General features: G+C 40.0%; 1 protein-coding gene across 4 annotated transcripts in view; it reads right to left on the bottom strand.

The window, feature by feature from the left end:
- Window positions 1–23,793, bottom strand: part of LOC150077632 (epidermal growth factor receptor kinase substrate 8-like) — a 432,910-nt gene that overhangs the window by 114,408 nt on the left and 294,709 nt on the right. For all 4 annotated transcript variants that reach the window (XM_090384186.1, XM_090384185.1, XM_090384188.1 and 1 more), the window contains one exon: window positions 13,993–14,123. In XM_090384186.1, the coding sequence (XP_090240312.1) occupies window positions 13,993–14,123 (131 nt within the window). The remainder of the gene's footprint in view (window positions 1–13,992; window positions 14,124–23,793) is intronic.

A 23,793-nucleotide genomic window follows, 5' to 3' on the forward strand; every position in this document is an offset into this window, starting at 1 on the left:
GCACCCGGGGTGGATGGGATCTATCCAGTTATATTAAAGGAGGCAGCAAAGGAAGTAAGCAAACCCTTAGCCATAATTATGAGAGCTTCCTTGGACTCAGGGGAGGTACCCATAGACTGGAAATGTGCAAATGTGACTCCAATTCACAAAGGAGGATCAAAGGCTGACACAAGTAATTATAGACCTGTGAGCTTAACTTCTGTTCCAGGAAAATTAATGGAGGCACTGGTTAAAGAAGCACTGCAGGATCATTTAGACAAGACTTCAGTTATAGCTCAGACACAGCATGGTTTTGTTAAGGGGAAGTCTTGCCTAACCAACTTGATTGGATACTATGATGCAGTCACAAAAGAACTGGATGCAGGGAATAACTTTGATATTATATACTTGGATCTTAGAAAGGCTTTTGATACTGTTGCACATGGAAGACTGCTACACAAATTGGAGCAGTGTGACATTGGAGGCAAATTGCTGCTATGGATAAAGGGGTGGTTGAGGGGGAGAAGACAGAGAGTGGTAATCAATGGACACTGCTCATCGTGGACTGATGTTATTAGTGGAGTCCCTCAGGGCTCAGTGTTGGGTCCATTATTGTTTTCTGTATTTATAAATGATATTGATGATGGTATATCGGGATTAATGTCCAAGTTTGCAGACGATACAAAGGTTGGCAGGGCTGTCAAGGACACTACTGACACTATGCTGCTGCAACAGGATCTGGAAAGGTTGAGCAGATGGGCTGAGAGGTGGCAAATGAAGTTTAACATTGACAAATGTAAAGTACTACACATGGGAAACAGCAACCCCAGAGCAACGTATCAACTCTGTGGTACAACACTGACAGTGGTTGAGAATGAAAGGGGCTTGGGGGTGGTTGTGCAGGCAGATATGAAGTTCTCTGAGCAGTGCAGACAGGCTGCAAGAGTAGCTCATGGAGTATTGTCAATGATATACAGGAATTTTTCCAGCAGGGATAAGGAGGTGATTATTCCATTGTATAAGGCAATGGTCAGGCCACACCTAGAGTACTGTATACAGGTCTGGAGGCCTCATTTCAAGAAGGATGTAGAGCTGCTGGAATGAGTACAGAGAACGGCAACAAGATTAGTGAATGGAACAAAGGGGTGCTCTTACGAAGAAAGGCTTAAGTTTTGCAAATTACAGTGTCTGGAGACTAGGCACCAGCGAGGTGATCTGATAGAGGTGTATAAAGCCTTGAATGGTTTAAGCATGTTCAATGCTGATGGGATTCTTCCTCTAGCTCAGAATAATCACCTGAGAGGGCATAAATTCAAATTGAGGAAAGACAGATGTAGGATAGACGTGCGGAAATTTGCCTTTAGCCAGCGGGTGGTTGGTTGGTGGAACAGACTTCCATCCCTTGTGGTGGAGGTTGATAGCCTAAATAAGTTTAAGGCTCAGCTGGACAGGTATTTTGAACGAACAGAGGGGTGAAGTGGAAGTGGTTTTTTTTTTTTTTTTTGGCTGATGCTGCATAAGCTTGCTTTCTTGCATCAAATGCCTCTACTAATGCTAATGCATTCACTAATCTTGTTGCCCTTCTCTGTACTCATTCCAGCAGCTCTACATCCTTCTTGAAATGAGGCCACCAGACCTGTATACAGTACTCTAGGTGTGGCCTGACCATTGCCTTATACAATGGAATAATCACCTCCTTATCCCTGCTGGAAAAATTCCTGTATATCATTGACAATACTCCATGAGCTACTCTTGCAGCCTGTCTGCACTGCTCAGAGAACTTCATATCTGCCTGCACAACCACCCCCAAGCCCCTTTCATTCTCAACCACTGTCAGTGTAGTACCACAGAGTTGAGTTGCTCTGGGGTTGCTGTTTCCCATGTGTAGTACTTTACATTTGTCAATGTTAAACTTCATTTGCCACCTCTCAGCCCATCTGCTCAACCTTTCCAGATCCTGTTGCAGCAGCATAGTGTCAGTAGTGTCCTTGACAACCCTGCCAAGCTTTGTATCGTCTGCAAACTTGGACATTAAGCTTGATATACCATCATCAATATCATTTATAAATACAGAAAACAATAATGCACCCAACACTGAGCCCTGAGGGACTCCACTAATAACATTAGTCCACGATGAGCAGTGTCCATTGATTACCACTCTCTGTCTTCTCCCCCTCAACCACCCCTTTATCCATAGCAGCAATTTGCCTCCAATGTCACACTGCTCCAATTTGTGTAGCAGTCTTCCATGTGCAACAGTATCAAAAGCCTTTCTAAGATCCAAGTATATAATATCAAAGTTATTCCCTGCATCCAGTTCTTTTGTGACTTCATCATAGTATCCAATCAAGTTGGTCAGGCAAGACTTCCCCTTAACAAAACCATGCTGTGTCTGAGCTATAACTGAAGTCTTGTCTAAATGATCCTGCAGTGCTTCTTTAACCAGTACCTCCATTAATTTTCCTGGAACAGAAGTTAAGCTCGCAGGTCTATAATTACTTGTGTCAGCCTTTGATCCTCCTTTGTGAATTGGAGTCACATTTGCACATTTCCAGTCTAGGGGTACCTCCCCTGAGTCCAAGGAAGCTCTCATAATTATGGCTAAGGGTTTGCTTACTTCCTTTGCTGCCTCCTTTAATATAACTGGATAGATCCCATCCACCCCGGGTGCCTTTCTTGTGTTTATCTTCAACAGTTTCTCCTCCACTTTACTCCCAGTTATTTCAAGATTCTGTAGCTTACTGCTAGAGTTGAATACACCTCTGGCATTCCCCTCGCTGAATAACTCCTCATGTGTGAATGTCGATGCAAAATATTCATTTAGTTTGTTAGCTACCTGAGCAGGATCATCAACAGTTTACCCATCAATATCAAGTGGACCAATCTGATTCATCCCCTTCCTTCTAGAGTTTACATAAGTAAAGAACTCTTTGCTGTTTTTCTTTGCATCCCTTGCCAAGGATTTCTCGTAATCTGCCTTCGCCTGCCTAACCTCCTTTGTAACTTGGTTGCATATCAACTTGTATCTATCATAGGCTTCTGTGTCATGTGTTAATTTGTAAGTATCCCATGCATTTTTCTTCTCTGCCATATGCCTCATTAGTTCATCTGACATCCATTTTGGCCTATACCTTGAACAATATTTCTTAGTTGGTATGTAAAGCCTAGTAGCTTCCAAGATAAGTTCTTTGAATGCTTCCCATTTTGAATTTGCTGTTGGTAACATCATCAGTTGGTCCCACTGTATAGAATTTAAATACTGTCTCAGTCCATCGTAGTCGCCTTTACGGAAGCAATAACCCTTCCCTTTACCCCTAATGGTAGTTACCTCTTTGAGTAAATCCCACTTCAGCACACTGTGATCACTGCCACCTAGTGGTTCACTTATCTGCAGATTCTTAATGCATGAAGAATCACTGCTGATAATCGAATCAAGAGTATTACTCCCTCTAGTTGCCTCCCGAACATGCTGATGTTGAAAACAATCATCCAATAAATCCACACAAGCCCTGGTAGTGCGTGAGTAACCAGCCCCCAAATTCCAGTCAATATCTGGGAAATTAAATTCTCCCATTATAAGACTCTCTGATTTACTGGCCCACTCTATTTCCCTGTACAGTTCATTATTATACTCATCAGAGTCATTAGGCCTATAGCACACTCCTAACTCTCAATTTTGATCTCCCAATGCTTATGTCACACCAAACTGACTGAACACTGCACTGTCCAGCGATGTTGACTGGCTTCACTTTCTTGGTTTTATGTGTTTCTTAACTAATAGCATAACCCCTCCCCCTTCCTATCCTGTCTATTCTTTCTGTAGACGTTGTACTCCCCAAATTGCAGTTCTGCATCCCTTATATCTGTGTGACACCACTTCTCTGATATCCCAACAATATCTGCCTTTGATGTTTTGAGCAATACCTCAAATTCATCAAATTTATTTACTAAACTCCTAGCATTGGTGTACACGCAAGTATACCTGCACCTGTTTCTATTCTTCTTCTTCTTTGGTCCTTAGCTGGCAGCTGGGGGAGGCGGTTGGCCATGCAACCAGTATGCTGCTGTAGGTGCCGCAGGGTTTCGGACTTGCTCTGTGATGTTCTTCCATACCTTACGATCCATGGCTTCAGTCCTGGCCTGGTTAAGGTCGAGGCGTCGGCTCTTCAAGTCATCTTCCACTTGCTTGGCCCACGTTTTCCTAGGCGCGGTCCGTTGGATGCTCCATTGGGTGGGTCGTTGTCTCCAAAGGAGTGTGGATGGTATTCTGTTCGTGCCCATTCTACATACGTGGCCAAACCATCTGAGCCTTCACTTCTGGATTTGTTCGGCAATGGTTGGTTGCTGTTGGCATCTGGCGCGGATGGTATCATTAGTGATGCGGTCGCGAAGAGAGATGCCCAAGATCTGCCGCAGGCATCGCATTTGGAATACCTCAAGTTTGTTCAAATCTAACTTGAGACAAATCCATGTTTCCGATCCGTAAAGAAGAATGGGCAGGATCAAAGTCCGGAAGAGTCGGATTTTAGTCTTGGTGGAAATGTTGGTCCTCTTCCACAGACACCATTTGAGCGAGGCGAACGCAGTGGCCGCCTGTCCAATTCTGCTGTGGATTTCCATGGTGGATGCAACTTTCTTCTCCTGGACCAGCGACCCAAGGTATTTAAAGTCCTGCACTTGCTCGATCTGGACGCCTTCGAGATAGATGGTGGCTTGCGACCCATCTGTTGTCAGGGCCTTTGTCTTACCAGCATTGATCTTCAAACCGTATGGCCAGGCAATGCGGGCAATGTCGTAGAGGATGTCCGTGGCTTCAGCGTCGTTACCGGCAAGGATAGCACTATCATCAGCAAACATCAGGTCAGTCACATAGTGATCCTTGTCATATTGTATGCCCTGTCTGTTTCTGAATGCTTGCCTCATAATGGTCTCGACCATGATGTTGAAAAGCAACGGGGAGGCTACATCCCCTTGGCGGACTCCAGTTTGGATGGTAAATTCCTCAGATAAATCGTTCTGGATGCGCACCTGGCTGGTTAAACCATTGTATGCAGTTTGGAGGAGTGTGATGACTTTTCGAGGTACATGTTCAACCTCTAGTAGTTTCCATAAGGCAGGCCGGTGGACACAGTCGAAAGCAGACTTAAAGTCAATGAAAACAATGACGGTTCGCTGTCCACACCGGATCCTCTCCTCCATCAGCTGACGAATGGCAAAGATTTGATCACAGCATCCTCGCCCGGGTCTAAATCCTGCCTGTTCTTCTCGACTGGTTTGCTCGCGATGTTTTTGCAGTCTTGACTGGATGATCTTCATAAAGACCTTTGCGATTATGGAAAGGAGGCTGATGCCACGGTAGTTCTTGCAGTCCCGGTTATCACCTTTCTTGTGGATCGGTACGATAATGGCTTTCCTCCATGTTAACGGAATTTGTTCAGTGCACCAGATGGTTTTGAGGAGTGAGTGTAGTCGGCGAAGCAGTACATCTCCCCCGGCTTTGATCGCTTCTGTGATGACTTGGTCCACTCCTGGTGCCCTGCCATTCTTCAGGGATTGTATGGCTGCTTTCACTTCTTCTACTGTAGGCTCAAATCGACCATGGAGACCTCAGGGGGGTCGATCGAAAGTGCTGTTGCTGGCGGTCCCTGAGGTGGGTCGTGATTATACAAAGCTTTGAAGAATTCACTCCACCGTTGCAGGCGTTCGGATGGTGATCGCACGAAGGTCCCATCAGCATTCTTGATGTTGTCACTAGTCAATTTGGTCTTTCCACTCAGACATCCGAGGGTGCGGTTTTGGATGCCGCCACTTCAAGATCGTCTGCCACTTGGTTCCAGTATGCTTCTCTTTCTGCTGTCATTCTTTGTCGGACTTCTCGGTTTAGCTGCCGGTACCGTTCAAAGTCGACCAACTTTGCCTGTTTCCGTTTGTCCACGAGGTCGAGGCACTCGTCTGATATCCATGGTTGCATTGCAGGATCATTGCAGGATCATCTAGACAAGACTGCAGCAATAATTCAGACACAGCATGGGTTTGTTAAGGGAAAGTCTTGTCTGACGAATTTGATAGGATATTATGATGTAGTTACTAAGGAACTGGATGCAAAATATAATTTTGATATCATATATTCGGATTTCAGGAAAGCTTTTGACACTGTTGCGCATGGAAGACTATTGTACAAATTGGAGCAGAATGGTATTAAGGGTAAGTTGCTACAATGAATAAAAGGATGGTTAAGTGGGAGAAGATAGAGGGTGGTAATCAATGGGTGCTGCCTTCGTGGACTAATGTTATTAGTGGAGTCCCACAGGGTTCGGTGTTGGGTCCACTGTTGTTTTGTATATTTATCAATGATATTGATGAAGGTATATCAGGCTTACTGTCGAAGTTTGCAGATGATACAAAGGTTGGCAAGGTTGTTAATGACAGCAATGGCAGTGTGCTACTGCAACAGGATCTAGATAATTTGGGCAAATGGGCTAAGAAGTGGCAACTGAAGTTTAACCTTGACAGATGCAAAGTACTGCATATAGGCAGAAGTAACCCCAGAGAAACGTACCAACTGTGTGGTACTACACTTAAGGTGGTAGAAAATGAAAAAGACCTGGGAGTAATTGTGCAGTCAGATATGAAGTTTTCTGTGCAATGCAGACAGGCTGCCAGGGCAGGTCATGGGGTTTTGTCAATGATATATAGGAATTTTGCAAGCAGGGAGAAGGAGGTGATTGTCCCTCTATATAAGGCAATGGTCAGGCCACGGCTTGAGTACTGCGTACAGGTCTGGAGGCCTCATTTTAGGAAGGATGTAGATTTACTTGAGCGTGTACAGAGAAGGGCAACAAGATTGGTGAGGGGAATGAAGGGATTCTCTTACCAGGAGAGGCTTAAGTTCTGCAAACTGCAGTGGCTGGAGACTAGGCACTTGCGCGGTGATCTGATTAAGGTGTATAAGGCTTGAATGGGTTGAGCACGCTGAATTCTGATGGGATCCTTCCACTTGTTCAGATTACGAACGTGAGGGGGCATATATTGAAATTAGGAAAGGACAGATGCAGAATAGATGTGCAGAAATTTGCCTTTAGCCAGCGGGTGGTTAATTGCTGGAACAAACTTCCATCTGTCGTAGAAGTTGATAGGTTGAATAAATTTAAGGAGGAACTGGACAGGCATTTGGAGGGAATGGTGTAATTTTTTTTTTTTTTTTTTTGGCTGATGCTGCATAAGCTCATACACTTGCTTTCTTGCATCACATGTCACTACTACTACTACTACATCTGTTCTACAACTTTGCCTTTAGCCAGCGTGTGATTAAGAAATTGTTTTTTATTTTTGGCTGATGCTACATAAGCTGATATGCTTGCTTTCTTGCATCACATGCCTCTATTATTATTACTACTGCAATGCCAAGGAAATATGACTTTTTTTTTATAATTTCACACCTGACAAATATTTAATTTCAAAGTGGGGAAATGTGTTGGTGGAAAAAAAATCAATCAAAGGCTTGCTTGATGGTGCTGGTATTTGCAAATATGACCAGAACTGATAAAAAATACCTGTTTGTTTTCGGAAACTCATTACAACCTTGGTGTTTCTAAAAACTAAGGAAAGTTCCTGTGGATTACACTGCAAACAAGAAAGCTTGGATGACTTTGAATATTTTTCGGCAATACATAAATTATTGGAATTAGGAACTATTCAAAAAGAAGAAAAATATTTTATTGTTAGTTGATAACTGTCCTGCACATCCCCAGATTCAAAATTTGTCCAACATTAAGCTAGTGTTTCTGCCTCCCAATGTGACATCAATTTTACAACCAATGGACATAGGTGTAATCAAGAGTTTGAAAGGATTTTAAAAAGATTTCTAGTTCTACATCTGATCTGTCAAGGAGAACAGAAACTTACCGAGTCTATATCGATATTGGATGCTATAAATTTATTAAATGATGCATGGAACAACGTTACTTCGACAACCATATCGAATTGCTTCAAGAAATCTAAATTAAATTCAAATGAAATTTCAATTGTAGATGAACAAGATGGAAACAAAGAAAACAACTTACCATTATCCAAATGGTTGCTACATAACAACGTTTTAGATTTTAATACAGATAACATTGATGAATTTGTACGAGTCAATGACAACTTATTAACTAGTGGTCTTCCTGCAGAGTGACATTGTAGATGCTGTGCTCAACAAAGACGATAATGACGATGGTTGTGATAATGATATGATGACAATTGAAAGTGAATCAAAGTCAGTGCTGACAATCTCAAGGTGAAATGGACACATTAGTCAATTTTTTTTAAGGAACTGAGGCAAGTGACGAGACTTTTAACGCATTGAGGGGAAACTTAAGAAATATCAAAGTGAAATCTTTAAAACAAACACCAATTTTAAGATTCATAAATAAATGAATCTGTGTTTATTATAAAATAGTATTGTTTTTAATTACAGAGAAATAAATTGTTTAATATTAAGTGTATTGAAGTTTATAAAAGCATATTAATGCAAATAATATGTAGGTATATACTTATATTATTTTTTTCTTTCTAATATTTCTTTTGTTTTTTGAATCTATCTTTTTATCACGTTATTGAGAATTTAAAAAAAAATAGGAGGTAGACTTAACTCATCACTAATATAAAGTGTTCATTGTTGAATGGCCCCAGGGGTTTCCCCATCTCTGCTATCACGGATATAGCAAGTAACGGTTGTAACAAGGAAATTTTGTCGGTCCTCTGATGCTTGTTATAACCAAGTTCGACTGTATATGTAAAATATCTGAGTTTGTCAGAAACTATTGATGAACTGGATCAATCAATAGTTATGTCATTAATGTGTCATTAAGTGGACCAAAGTGACTCAATCCTTTTCCTTCTTGCGTAAACATAAGCAAAGAATGCTCTGCTACTTTTCCTTGTATTCGTTAGCTTGTGTAACCTTCGCAGTGATTCTAGACTAGTTTGTACTTGTTTCAAGTTTGTGTTCTTGCCATCCTACTAATTTATAATCATCCCCTGCATCTTTCTTCTCTGCCACTGCTCTCATCTACATTCATCTAACTTCCATTTAAGGATAAATGTGGAACCATGCCTCTTAGTTGGTATAAAAAGCTCAGTAGCTTCTATAGTTACTTCCCTGAATGCTTCCCACTTAGAATTTACAGTTGGTAGCATCTTCAGTTCTACCCATTGAGAAAGAATTTAAAAACTATCTAAAATCATTATACAGGAGACGCCCGCTTAACGCTGATAATTCGTTCCGGAAAAACAGAGCGATAAGCGAATCCACGCTAAGCGAGTGCCACAGTCCCATAAGGTAACATATGTATTTGTGAGTTGCGGTCAGTGCCATAGGATATTTCCTAATCAATAATAAACGGTAGTGAAAAGTTGCACAAATTTTGGTTAAAATATTTAATATTCAAATATTTGTACATATAAAATATTCTGCATTACACATGTATATAATTGTGTGGTAACTACTTACGTATCAAAATTAAACTTAAAAATTAAAATCAAAATTAAATTCCAATTAAAATCATGAATTTAACTGATTTTAATTGATTTAATTTAATTGATGAATTTAATCATGAAAAATGTGTCGATTTTGGGTTGTACTTTGGCCCTCTTCCTAGTAAACTAAAAGGGTTTTAATTTTAAATCCCCTGCAGCGTTACCACCCAACAATAAAGACAACCGATCCTTCACCGCTTTGAAAGCTGGATGTTTTTTTCTTCTTTCAATGTGAAACTTCTTTTAGGCATTTGTTTCCAAAAAAGTTCTGCTTCATCTATGTTAAAAACTTGTTTAGAAGTATAACACATAATATCTCTCATCAATAATTTTAAAAAGTTCTTTTTTGAAAGTTTCGGCTCCTTGATCTGCACTTGCGACTTCTCCCTGGATTTTAAATCTATTTCATCAACTTTCATCAACCGGTGAAATACCACCACTTTGCTTATTGGAGGCTTGAAGTGGTGAAACCCATGTTTAGTCTCTAGAGCAAAGTTTCTGGCATCCCCCTCCCCCCATACTTCTCCTTCAACCCATGCACGGTACTAAGTACTATAGGTTTTGATACCTTTCGTGTTTGGGGTTTTCATAAAAAAAAAAAAAAAAACAGCCTTTGCTAGTTTTAAGTGGTTCCACATTTTTTTTTAGGTGAGTTTTCTTCAGATAATCATATAGGCTAATCTCTCTCTCTCTCTCTCTCTCTCTCTCTCTCTCTCTCTCTCTCTCTCTCTCTCTCTCTCTCTCATAATATTTAACTTAACTGAATTCTGCATTGGATATTATCTTCAATAAAATTAGTTAAAGCCTCTCCATTTCAATCCTAATAGCCGGCCTAGTCCCTTGCAGTGGAACAGCTGTCTTTCCCACTACTAAAATTAATTCTTTATTTTTTATAATTGTTCTTACAGTTAAACTTGCCAGTCCTAAATTATGGCACATCCGCTTGTCGTTGACTGGAATCAACTCCCTTCAAAACATCTAATTTAATTTTCAAATTCAGTCTTTGTTACATATATAGTATTCGTACTGCTTACAGACGTTGTTGCTTTTTCATTCTTATTATTAACTCTTCAAAAATGTAATTGCGTTGGTTGCATTAATTATGATACAATGTTCAAGTAAACTGTCTGTTATGCACGATGTCTAATACTATACTGAGCGATGCCTAGACTTCAGATAAATACACGTAACGCAAATATTACAAGCAATATACTTGATAATTTTTTAAAATGTTGATCTCGGAACTACGTAACAAGTCACTGTACTGCAATTAAATTAACGTGTGAGAAAATTTCACTGAGCGTGGGAAAATTTCTCAAGTCCGTGTGGGTAATGTTTGCTGTTTTGCTATTCATTTTCAAGCTATCGACTCCATCAAATGAAACGATTTCATTAAATATGCCAAAAATGCAATCTGTAAAAGAGCAGTATAGTGATTTGCGTAAAAGAGCAGATATGGGTTATAATATAAGAATAGTGTTATAGCGAATCAGCATAAAGCGAACCACATTATAACGAGGTCCTGTTGTAGTCTTCTTTACAAAAGCAAAGCCCCTTTCCTTTACTCTTAACAACAGTTATATCTTTGAGTAAATTCTCATTAAATACATCATGATTACTGTTGTTCCATTATCTGAAGATCCTTAATGCATGAAGAATCACTGCTGATAATCAGATCAAGAGTACTGCTTTCTCTTGTTGCCTCTCTAACATGTTTTTGTAGAAAGTTGTCATCAAATGGTTGAGGAAATATTTGAGAGTGGGAACTGGGTATGTATAAATTCCTGTAAACACCAACCAATTGAAAAGGATGTTTATTATAAAATAAAAGATTATAAAATATTTACAGTTAAAACTTTTTAAATTAATTATAATATATTAGTATTAGCCAAACACTGAAGCCACAGGCTATTGATTATTATAGCAACTAAAACATGATAGAATTAGATGCTCCCCAGTAACTACACTTAAAATAAAACAAAGGTATTTTCTGTTTATATTGCAGGACAACCAAATAAGGTCATAGGAATTAGTAAATTAGCAATTATTCAGAATCAATTCAGAAACTAGGACCTATCTTTTACCTTCTACTAATCATGTAATACCCTAAGGCAGATTACGAGAAATCCTTGGCAAAAGATGCTAAGAAAAACAGCAAGGATTTCTTTACTTATATAAACTCTAAAAGTAAGGGGATGAATCTGATTGGTCCACTTGACATTGATGGTTCGACGGTTGATGATCCTGCTCAGATAGCAAACAAACTGAATGAGTATTTTGCATCTACATCCACACATGAGGAATTATTAAGGTTTAAAAATGGCAGAAGGTTATCAAATTGTAGCAGGATACTTAATGATTTTCTAATAACTGAAAGCAAAGTGGAGGAGAAATTGTTGAAGTTAAACATAAGAAAAGCACCTGGGGTGGATGGGATCTATCCAGTTATATTAAAGGAGGCGGCAAAGCAACTAAGCAAACCCTTAGCCATAATTATGAGAGCATCCTTGGATTCAGTGGAGGTCCCCACGGACTGGAGATGTGCAAATGTATCCCCAATTCACAAAGGGGGATCGAAGGGTGACACGAATAATTACAGACCAGTTAGTTTAACTTCTGTTCCGGGTAAAATAGTGGAGTCACTGGTTAAAGATGCATTGCAGGATCATCTAGACAAGACTGCAGCAATAATTCAGACACAGCATGGGTTTGTTAAGGGAAAGTCTTGTCTGACATATTTGATAGGATATTATGATGTGGTTACAAAGGAACTGGATGCAAAAAATAATTTTGATATCATATATTTGGATTTCAGGAAAGCTTTTGACACTGTTGCGCATGGAATACTATTGTACAAATTGGAGCAGAATGGTGTTAAGGGTAAGTTGCTACAAGGGATAAAAGGATGGTTAAGTGGGAGAAGACAGAGGATGGTAATCAATGGGTGCTGCTCTTCATGGACTAATGTTATTAGTGGAGTCCCACAGGGTTCGGTGTTAGGTCCACTGTTGTTTTGTATATTTATCAATGATATTGATGAAGGTATATCAGGCTTACTGTCGAAGTTTGCAGATGATACAAAGGTTGGCAAGGTTGTTAATGACAGCAATGGCAGTGTGCTACTGCAACAGGATCTAGATAATTTGGGCAAATGGGCTAAGAAGTGGCAACTGAAGTTTAACCTTGACAAATGCAAAGTACTGCATATAGGCAGAAGTAACCCCAGAGAAACGTACCAACTGTGTGGTACTACACTTAAGGTGGTAGAAAATGAAAAAGACCTGGGAGTAATTGTGCAGTCAGATATGAAGTTTTCTGAGCAATGCAGACAGGCTGCCAGGGCAGGTCATGGGGTTTTGTCCATGATATATAGGAATTTTGCAAGCAGGGAGAAGGAGGTGATTGTCCCTCTATATAAGGCAATGGTCAGGCCACGCCTTGAGTACTGTGTACAGGTCTGGAGGCCTCATTTTAGGAAGGATGTAGATTTACTTGAGCGTGTACAGAGAAGGGCAACAAGATTGGTGAGGGGAATGAAGGGATTCTCTTACCAAGAGAGGCTTAAGTTCTGCAAACTGCAGTGGCTGGAGACTAGGCACTTGCGCGGTGATCTGATTAAGGTGTATAAGGCTTGAATGGGTTGAGCACGCTGAATTCTGATGGGATCCTTCCACTTGTTCAGATTACGAACCTAAGGGGGCATAAATTCAAATTAAGAAAAGACAGATGTAGAATAGATGTGCGGAAATTTGCCTTTAGCCAGTGGGTGGTTAATTGCTGGAACAAACTTCCATCTGTCGTCGTGGAAGTTGACAGGTTAAATAAATTTAAGGAGGAACTGGACAGGCATTTGGAGGGATTGGTGTGATTTTTTTTTTTTTTTTGGCTGATGCTGCATAAGCTCATACACTTGCTTTCTTGCATCACATGCCACTACTACTACTATTACTGATCCCCTACTGTTAATATGATTAGTATCAACATCTGCAACAATATCACCTTCCATGCGCTAAGATAAGTGCATTAAGATGTCATTAACTCCTGGCAGACACAGACTGCTCCTATTCCAAGTGTCGTTTTTTCAAGTCCTCATACAACCTCATCAGAATGGCAATTTGGCACTTAATTTCCTCATACCTTTTATAATGAACACAAAAATGCATCCCCTTCGGCTGTCATGGAAGCTTTAGGTATATTTATATAGAGGCAACAAGTAGCACACATAATATAATCCCAATTCACAGAACTGTTGTCAGCAGTCTTCTAAAGAAGCATGATTTTAACCCAAATTTAATTTAAAAATGATATGTGAAACTAAGGGATAAGAAAATACTTGTATAACTACAGTAATACCAGTTTATTTGATGTACACTGTAACCTTCACTGATAATCAATAAACTAAATGGGAAAAAACCATCATTTTCTTAACACAGTTCACTGACATTTTATGAAGCTTCAAAATGATATACCTTTAAAAAAAACAAAATAACTTACTACATCTCTTTCATATCTGTCACTAGTAGTGGAACTTGTTTCATCATTTGAGTCCCTCGCATAATTTGCACTCCTTTCAGACCTTGCCAGCTGATGGAGGGAATTCTGTGAATCTCTGTGTTGGGAATGATCTAGATTAAAAACAATATCCCAGTTAACAATTCAACAAAAAGGAACATGTCTAAATAGATAGATTGTAACAACTATTAAATTGAAAAAGAAAGTTTCATGTATATAAATAAAATAAAATGAAATGCAAACAAAAAATAAATATATATGTGTTTTTAAATAATTATTATAAGTCTAAACGACTATTTTCAATTTATCACTTGCAACGTTAATGCTATTGCCATGTGGCAATTAGACATTATATGTGCTTGATATATTATAGTTTGATTGTTTAAACTACTTCAATTTTCTGGTATTTATTTTCTATAAAGGTATTAAGCTGTATATGGATCAGGAGATTCAGTTAGAATGTGTAGTCTAACCTATTCCTGGGGTAATGGTATTAAAGATATGATCAATACTTAATGAAGTTAAAATTATAATTATTTTAACAAACTTTAAATAGTATTAATTAATCATCAAATCAATATCAACTAAACATTCCTTTACCTGGTCATCTACCCGCTACTTCATCAGGGGTTTTGAGCGGATCGATAGCCAGATTAAAGGAATGTCTCATAATAGCAGTTTCTGTTAACTCCTTATCAGTTTTGCCATTGTATTGAGATTATTTTTGCTCTTATAAATTTAGTTAATTGAATATGGATAGATACAATTTAATTTGTAATATCAGATAATTTTAATTTTTAGAAAAACTTTAATCTTAGCATTGTAATCAGCAAACTGGTGGAGGAGAAACAAAGCCCAATGGGTAATTATCGGAATAAGGGAGAAGAGTTATACTTACGGTATCTGTCCGTTGGTGGTCTGTCGGAAAAAGAGGGGTTAGTCCCGTTCTCTGTTTGTTATATAACAGGGTTGGTTTTGAGTGCGCAGCCGCAACTATTGTTAATTGATATTGTTGCATTGTGATGCAATTTGTAAGTCATGAGATGAGAGGTCTGATTTCTACGTAGGCCTGGGGTGGGGGCTGAGGCCAGGAGGAATACTTCCGATTTATTAGAAATTATGTGGTGAAAATAATATATACACGAATTGGTTGTTTGTTATTTACATGCATTGTCTATTGTTATTTACATGAGTTAGTTGTTGCTATTTGCATGAATTTGCTATCCCTTTGGACTGGGCCGGTATAGCTTTTCTAAGGCATAACAGCCCGTATTGTCCTAGGGGATAGCTATTTACATATATACAGCCTCCTATCAAATGAATGTTTACCTTGCGTCGTTCATCTTAGTTATGTTCTTTTGTATGGTGTTATATTACCATTTTGGATTTTTAATTTTTGGATGGGTGGGTTAATATAGGATAACGGATTATAGTGCGGTCAGAGGACGAGCTTCCTCTGAGCGCAATAAATTCGGACCTCGATTTAGGTAGTTTTTCTTTTGCATTATGAATTAGACATTTATTCTGATTCTGGTTTATAGTTGTTTTATTGTATTGTTAATAATATTATATGTGCAGATGTTCGGTTGATTTTTGATGTTCATCAGTATGCCCGCTTTTATGTGGTGTTTGCCGTAATTGTTGGGAATATTGTTTTTTGTGAGGGTTTTTAGCAGTTTTATAATTGCTTCCGTTGTGTTTTCTTCATTGTTGCATATTTTTATTAGTCTGGTTGTTTGGTTTCTAATAGTGTTTCCATAGTCCAAAGGGATAGCAAATACTAATTCATGTAAATAGCAACAACTAACTCATGTAAATAACAATAGACAATGCATGTAAATAACAAACAACCAATTCGTGTATATATTATTTTCACCACGTAATTTCTAATAAATCGGAAGTATTCCTCCCGGACTCAGCCCCCCACCCCAGGCCTATATAGAAATCAGACCTCTCATCTCATGACTTACAAATCGCATCACAATGCAACAATATCAATTAACAATAGGCGCGGCTGCGCACTCAAAACCAACCCTGTTATATAACAAACAGAGAACGGGACTAACCCCTCTTTTTCCGACAGACCACCAACGGACAGATACCGTAAGTATAACTCTTCTCCCTTATTCCGATAATTACCCATTGGGCTTTGTTTCTCCTCCACCAGTTTGCTGATTACAATGCTAAGATTAAAGTTTTTCAAAAAATTAAAATTTTCTGATATTACAAATTAAATTGTATCTATCCATATTCAATTAACTAAATAATTTATAAGAGCAAAAATAATCTCAATACAATGGCAAAACTGATAAGGAGTTAACAGAAACTGCTAATTATGAGACATTCCTTTAATCTGGGTATCGATCCACTCAAAGCCCCCGATGAAGTAGCGGGTAGATGACCAGATAAAGGAATGTTTAGTTGATATTGATTTGATGATTAATTAATTTTTTTTTTTTTTTTGTTATGAGAACCCCAAACACGAGAGCTATTAGAACCTATAGTACTTAGTACCGTGCTTGGGTTGGAGGTTCAGAAGACGAAAGAAGATATTTGTTGATATTGGACTTGAACTTCTGTAGATTGTAATTTTCAGGAAATATGTATGAAGGAAGGTTGTTCCAGAAAACGACAGTTGAATGGATAAATGAGGAAGATGAAAAGTTGGTTCTGTGGGTTTGTAGTTGGACAGTAAATGGATGTTGGCTGGTGGCGGCACGTGTTCGGACTGTTTTGAAAGAGAGAGCGGGAATTATAGAAGCCAATTCAGAAGAACAGTGCCCATGGAAGTATCTGTAGAAGAGGAATGCAGCAGAAACAGTGCGCCTATGAGAAAGCAAGTGGAGAGAATCTGTTAGAGATGAATCATTAATTAACCTAACTGCCCTCTTCTGAATGGAATCAAGAAGCCTGAGAGAGGATTTGCGGGCACCACCCCAGATGTGGGAACAATATTCCATGGTAGGGCGGATTTGCGATTTATACAGAGTGAGCAGCTGTTTGGAAGAAAAGTAACGCCGAGAGCGAAAGAGAAAACCAAGTTTTTTAGATGCAGAGGAAGCAATATTTGTAATGTGCTTGTGCCAAGAGAGAGAGATTAGAAGTCAGGGTAATCCCCAAAAGAGATATATCATTTTGCCTAGAAATTGGAGTGTCACTAAAGATAAGCATAGGAGCAGAAGAATCCTTTTTGCGAGATAAAAGACAAGATTGAGTTTTAGAAGGGTTGAAATCAACTAAGTTGTCTTTGCCCCACTGGAGAATTACCTCAAGATCGGCATTTAAGGAATTGGCAGCAGATTTTCGAGAACTTGAAGCTGATTGAGCTGGACAAGGTTTCTCAAAATGGAAAGTTGAATGCAATGTGCTATCATCGGCAAAACTATGGATAGGATTTCCAGTCAATGGAAGAAGGTCATTGATATACAAGAGGAAAAGAGTGGGGAAAAGAACTGAACCTTGGGGGACACCGGCATTAGTGGAGAAGTTAGAAGACAGAGAGCCATCTACCATCACCCTCAGTGAGCGATCAGAGAGAAAACTGGATAACCAATTACTAAAAACAGTTGGCAAACCATAAGATGGAAGCTTGTTTAGAAGACCTTTATGCCAAACACGATCAAAAGACTTTGAGATGTCAAGAGCAACTACTTGTGTTTCACCGAATCTTTCCATTGAATTAGTCCATAAATGGGTAACATAAGCCAGAATATCACCAGTGGATTGACACTGACGGAATCCATACTGGCGATCGTTGATCAGACGGAAGGTTTCTAGGTAGTTTAAGGGTTGGCGGTTAATTGATTTCTCCATTACTTTAGAAAGAGTAGAAGTAATTGCAATGGGACGATAATTGGATGGGAGGGATTTGTCACCCTTTTTAGGAACTGGCTGGATATGAGCAAATTTCCAAACAGAAGGAAAAACACCTTTGGAATAAGAAAGTGAAAAAAGCAGCAAAGAATAGGAGTAAGTTCAGGAGCACAGGTTTTGAGAACAAGTGGAGAAATACCATCGGGACCTGCAGCTTTCTTAGCATCAAAATTTGTCAAAATCCTTCTGACATCCTTTTGACGGAAGATCACAGGAGGCATTGAATGGAGCATGTTGGGGATGGTGGGAGGTGTTTTACCAAATCATTAATACATGAGGTGGAAGAAAAATGGGATGCGAGCAGGTCAGCTTTATCCTTGGCTGAAATGTCAACAGAACCATCTTGTTTGGACAGAGGTGGGAGCAGAGATGGACAAAAGTTGCGGCCAATAGCTTTGGCAAGAGACCAGAATGCTCGGCTACCATTAGGGCAAGAAGCAAGTTTTCTACTCTTAGCCTGTTCAAACTCTAGTTTGGACTGATTAATAACTGCTTTACAATTGGTGCGAGCTTTGGTGTAGGCAGAAAATGAAACTGAAGAATTAGAAACAAGCCAATTACAATATGCAACATTCTTCTCTTGAACAGCCTTAGCACATTTATTGGAAAAACAAGGTTTAGATAAAGGACGAGATTTTAAAGTGGAGTGTGGGATAAAGGATTCCATTCCTGCAAGAATAATTTCGCTGACACGATCTGAGCAGATGCTGACATCAGAAGTTTTGAAACAGCCGACCAAGGAAAAGAAGAAAAGAAATCTTGCAATTCATCCCATTTTGCATTCTTGTAATGCCAAACAACACGAGGTTGGGAATAGTCATGAGATAAAAGGTTCCATTGGAGAAGAGACAATCACCAAGTTGTGTTCTGAAGTGCCCAAAGGACCTCTCACTTCGACCATGTACTTAGAAGGGTTGTTTGTGAGAAAAAGATCAAGCGTGTTGGCTTTATGGTTAGGAATGTCTGGTATTCTTGTAGGTAAATGAACAATCTGTGCAAGATCATTAGTAATTGCAAAAGCCTCAGCATCTCAACCAGCTGGGTCAGTGTGTTAGCATTAGCATTAGTAGAGGCATTTGATGCAAGAAAGCAAGCTTATGCAGCATCAGCCAAAAAAAAAAAAAAAAAAAACCCACTTCCACTTCACCCCTCTGTTCGTTCAAAATACCTGTCCAGCTGAGCCTTAAACTTATTTAGGCTATCAACCTCCACCACAAGGGATGGAAGTCTGTTCCACCAACCAACCACCCGCTGGCTAAAGGCAAATTTCCGCACGTCTATCGTACATCTGTCTTTCCTCAATTTGAATTTATGCCCTCTGAGGTGATTTTTCTGAGCAAGAGGAAGAATCCCATCAGCATTGAGCATGCTTAAACCATTCAAGGCTTTATACACCTCTATCAGATCACCTCGCTGGTGCCTAGTCTCCAGACACTGTAATTTGCAAAACTTAAGCCTTTCTTCGTAAGAGCACCCCTTTGTTCCATTCACTAATCTTGTTGCCCTTCTCTGTACTCGTTCCAGCAGCTCTAAATCCTTCTTGAAATGAGGCCTCCAGACCTGTATACAGTACTCTAGGTGTGGCCTGACCATCGCCTTATACAATGGAATAATCACCTCCTTATCCCTGCTGGAAAAATTCCTGTATATCATTGACAATACTCCATGAGCTACTCTTGCAGCCCGTCTGCACTGCTCAGAGAACTTCATATCTGCCTGCACAACCACCCCCAAGTCCCTTTCATTCTCTACCACTGTCAGTGTAGTACCACAGAGTTGATACGTTGCTCTGGGGTTGCTGTTTCCCATGTGTAGTACTTTACATTTGTCAATGTTAAACTTCATTTGCCACCTCTCAGCCCATCTGCTCAACCTTTCCAGATCCTGTTGCAGAAGCATAGTGTCAGTAGTGTCCTTGACAACCCTGCCAACCTTTGTATCGTCTGCAAACTTGGACATTAATCCCGATATACCATCATCAATATCATTTATAAATACAGAAAGCAATAATGGACCCAACACTGAGCCCTGAGGGACTCCACTAATAACATCAGTCCACGATGAGCAGTGTCCATTGATTACCACTCTCTGTCTTCTCCCCCTCAACCACCCCTTTATCCATAGCAGCAATTTGCCTCCAATGTCACACTGCTCCAATTTGTGTAGCAGTCTTCCATGTGCAACAGTATCAAAAGCCTTTCTAAGATCCAAGTATATAATATCAAAGTTATTCCCTGCATCCAGTTCTTTTGTGACTGCATCATAGCATCCAATCAAGTTGGTCAGGCAAGACTTCCCCTTAACAAAACCATGCTGTGTCTGAGCTATAACTGAAGTCTTGTATAAATGATCCTGCAGTGCGTCTTTAACCAGTGCCTCCATTAATTTTCCTGGAACAGAAGTCAAGCTCACAGGTCTATAATTACTTGTGTCAGCCTTTGTTCCTCCTTTGTGAATTAGGGTCACATTTGCACATTTCCAGTCTATGGGTACCTCCCCTGAGTCCAAGGAAGCTCTCATAATTATGGCTAAGGGTTTGCTTACTTCCTTTGCTGCCTCCTTTAATATAACTGGATAGATCCCATCCACCCCGGGTGCCTTTCTTGTGTTTATCTTCAACAGTTTCTCCTCCACTTTACTCCCAGTTATTTCAAGATTCTGTAGCTTACTGCTAGAGTTGAATACACCTCTGGCATTCCCCTCGCTGAATAACTCCTCATGTGTGAATGTCGATGCAAAATATTCATTTAGTTTGTTAGCTACCTGAGCAGGATCATCAACACTTGACCCATCAATATCAAGTGGACCAATCTGATTCATCCCCTTCCTTCTAGAGTTTACATAAGTAAAGAACTCTTTGCTGTTTTTCTTTGCATCCCTTGCCAAGGATTTCTCGTAATCTGCCTTCGCCTGCCTAACCTCCTTTGTAACTTGGTTGCATATCAACTTGTATCTATCATAGGCTTCTGTGTCATGTGTTAATTTGTATGTATCCCATGCATTTTTCTTCTCTGCCATTTGCCTCATTAGTTCATCTGACATCCATTTTGGCCTAAACCTTGAACAATATTGCTTAGTTGGTATGTAAAGCCTAGTAGCTTCCAAGATAAGTTCTTTGAATGCTTCCCATTTTGAATTTGCTGTTGGTAACATCATCAGTTGGTCCCACTGTATAGAATTTAAATACTGTCTCAGTCCATCGTAGTCGCCTTTACGTAAGCAATAACCCTTCCCTTTACCCCTAATGGTAGTTACCTCTTTGAGTAAATCCCACTTCAGCACACTGTGATCACTGCCACCTAGTGGTTCATTTATCTGCAGATTCTTAATGCATGAAGAATCACGGCTGATAATCAAATCAAGAGTATTACTCCCTCTAGTTGCCTCCCGAACATGCTGATGTAGAAAACAATCGTCCAATAAATCTACAAAAGTCCTGCTAGTGTGTGAGTAACCAGCCCCCAAATTCCAGTCAATATCTGGGAAATTAAAATCTCCCATTATAAGACACTCTGATTTACTGGCCCACTCAATTTCTCCGTACAGTTTCTTATTATACTCATCAGAGTCATTAGGCCTATAGCACACTCGTACTCTCAATTTTGATCTCCCAATGCTTATGTCACACCAAACTGACTCGACACTGCACTGTCCAGCGATGTCCACTGGTTTCACTTCCTTGGATTTTATGTATTTCTTAACTAATAGCATAACCCCTCCTACCCTGTCTATCCTTTCTGTAGACATTGTACTCCCCAAATTCTAGTTCTGTATTCCTTATATCTGTGTGACACCACGTCTCTGAAATCCCCACAATATCTGCCTTTGATGTTTTGAGCAATACCTCAAATTTATCAAATTTATTTACTAAACTCCTAGCACTGGTGTACACGCAAGTATACATGCACCTGTTCTTTTTCTTAGCTACCCTAACACAACCCATGTGTTTACTTGTACCGCAATGGCTCCCATCAGTCTCTGAAATACCATGGATCTTGTTTTTCAGGATTCTGCTCATTCTAATAGAAGCAGTGCAAGAATCTCTTTCACCTCTGCCAGTGGCTACTGTCAATCTATTGGTCTTTGTCTCCCCCCAAGCTAGCAGTTTTCCGACCCACCTAACACTGCCTCGATAGCATCAGCAAATATTCTTGCACCCTTTCTATTTAAGTGTATCCCATCCCTGTAGAAGCAATCTCTCCTGTTAACAAGTACAGTCCAGGCTGAAAAAAATTCTACCCCTTGAGCCTTGCACAATCTTTCCAGGGCCGAATTGATCGACAAGGCTCTCATCATATACTCCCTCCTATCGTGTCTGGGCAGAATTGCAGACACTTTCAAATTCAACCCTAATTCTCGCTTTTGTTCAACAGTGACCTGTACTTGTTAAGTAATTCTGCCGGTCTCCTACTCTTAATATTATTAGTGCCAACGTGTACAACTATATCACCTTTTGTGCCCTTAAAAGATGATATTCGCTCTACAACCTCATCAACCTTTGCCCCTGGCAGACATACCCTGGTCCTGTTCCACCTATCTTTTTTACAAAGCATGTTCCCCGTTTCCCTGACAATAGAGTCACCAACAACTACTAGTTCCTTCGGGACCAGCGCATTCTGCCTTAGGGGTTGCCTCTGTGTCACACGATGCCCAAGTGCAAGCTCTGGCGTTGATGTGGGCAGCTGAGAGCTTGATGGGCCCCTCAATTTAGTTTCTTCGAGGGCATCCACCCTGTCCTTCAAGCTCTCATATAGGCCCACAAGAACGCCGAGTTGTTGCCTGATATCGATACACTCCTTGCATCGCGCACACACAAAGACATCCCCCTTGGCAGTATCATGTCCCGTACCCGATTGCTCTGCAAACATCAAGCAAACAGTGCATTTTATAAGGCTGTGAGTCAGAGGACAACTGCCCCCCTCAGTTCTGCTCTGAGCCACAGCACTTCCATTAGTGTGACTAGAAAATGGAAGCCAGCTTGAGTTAGGAATATTAAAATCACCAAGGAAAATTACCTCACTGTTAGGAAAGTTGGACTGGAGAAAGTTAAGTTGCAAAGAGAGGAAGTCAAAGAGCTTCAAGTGATTAGTGGAGTTGGGAGAACGGTAGAGACAACAGATGAATTTTACACAATGAGGTAGAAAGATTTTAAGCCAGAGAAGATAAAAGATAGGAGATTTCAAATTGCCAAGTCTCTGACAGGGAATATCAGAAAGGACATATGCACAAGTACCACCTTTGAGGTAAAAGGAATCGTACTGTAAATAATTTGGGCATCTGAGATGAGTAGTAGTTGACTCAATCGATAACTGAGATTGTCAGAAAAAGTACATGGCGTTTGGCAGACTCCAAGTGGAAATGGACATCACTGAGATCAGAATTGAGACCATGTATATTTGGGAAATGAATTAGGAAGTGTTTGGGAGGTTTAGATCTTTTTGCAGATAAGCTTGCTCTATTAGTTTGACAATTCATGCTGTATTCAAGAGTAAGAAAAAGTGGGTGGGACATGCTGTATGAAGTAATGAAATTTTTGGATAGGGCGTACACATGGTAAGTATATACCCAGATCCTTGACATAATGTGGCCTCGACAATGCTCCAAGCATACACACTACTCGGACTCCCTCCAGTCACTATCTGGCAGAGTAGAGGTAGCAAGATTATAGACTAGCTGATCCGGAAGCCTTCTAGAGAGTTACCAATAGGTTCGGTCCGGTGTACTAACTAGCTACCGGCCTGCGAACACCATTTTAGAGCTGTACCCTCGAAATGTAAGGAATATTGGATATCGCCACGATGTTCATCATAACCTCAAAAGTTATCAATCACACTGCATGATAGAAGAGATGGGGAAGGGTTGACCCGAACTTAGCTCTAGAGACTAAACATGGGTTCCACCATATCCAGA

Source organism: Mastigoproctus giganteus, chromosome 11 (assembly GCF_048544385.1).
Source record: "Mastigoproctus giganteus isolate SK-2022 chromosome 11, ASM4854438v1, whole genome shotgun sequence".
Classification (NCBI taxonomy): Eukaryota; Metazoa; Arthropoda; class Arachnida; order Uropygi; family Thelyphonidae; genus Mastigoproctus; species Mastigoproctus giganteus.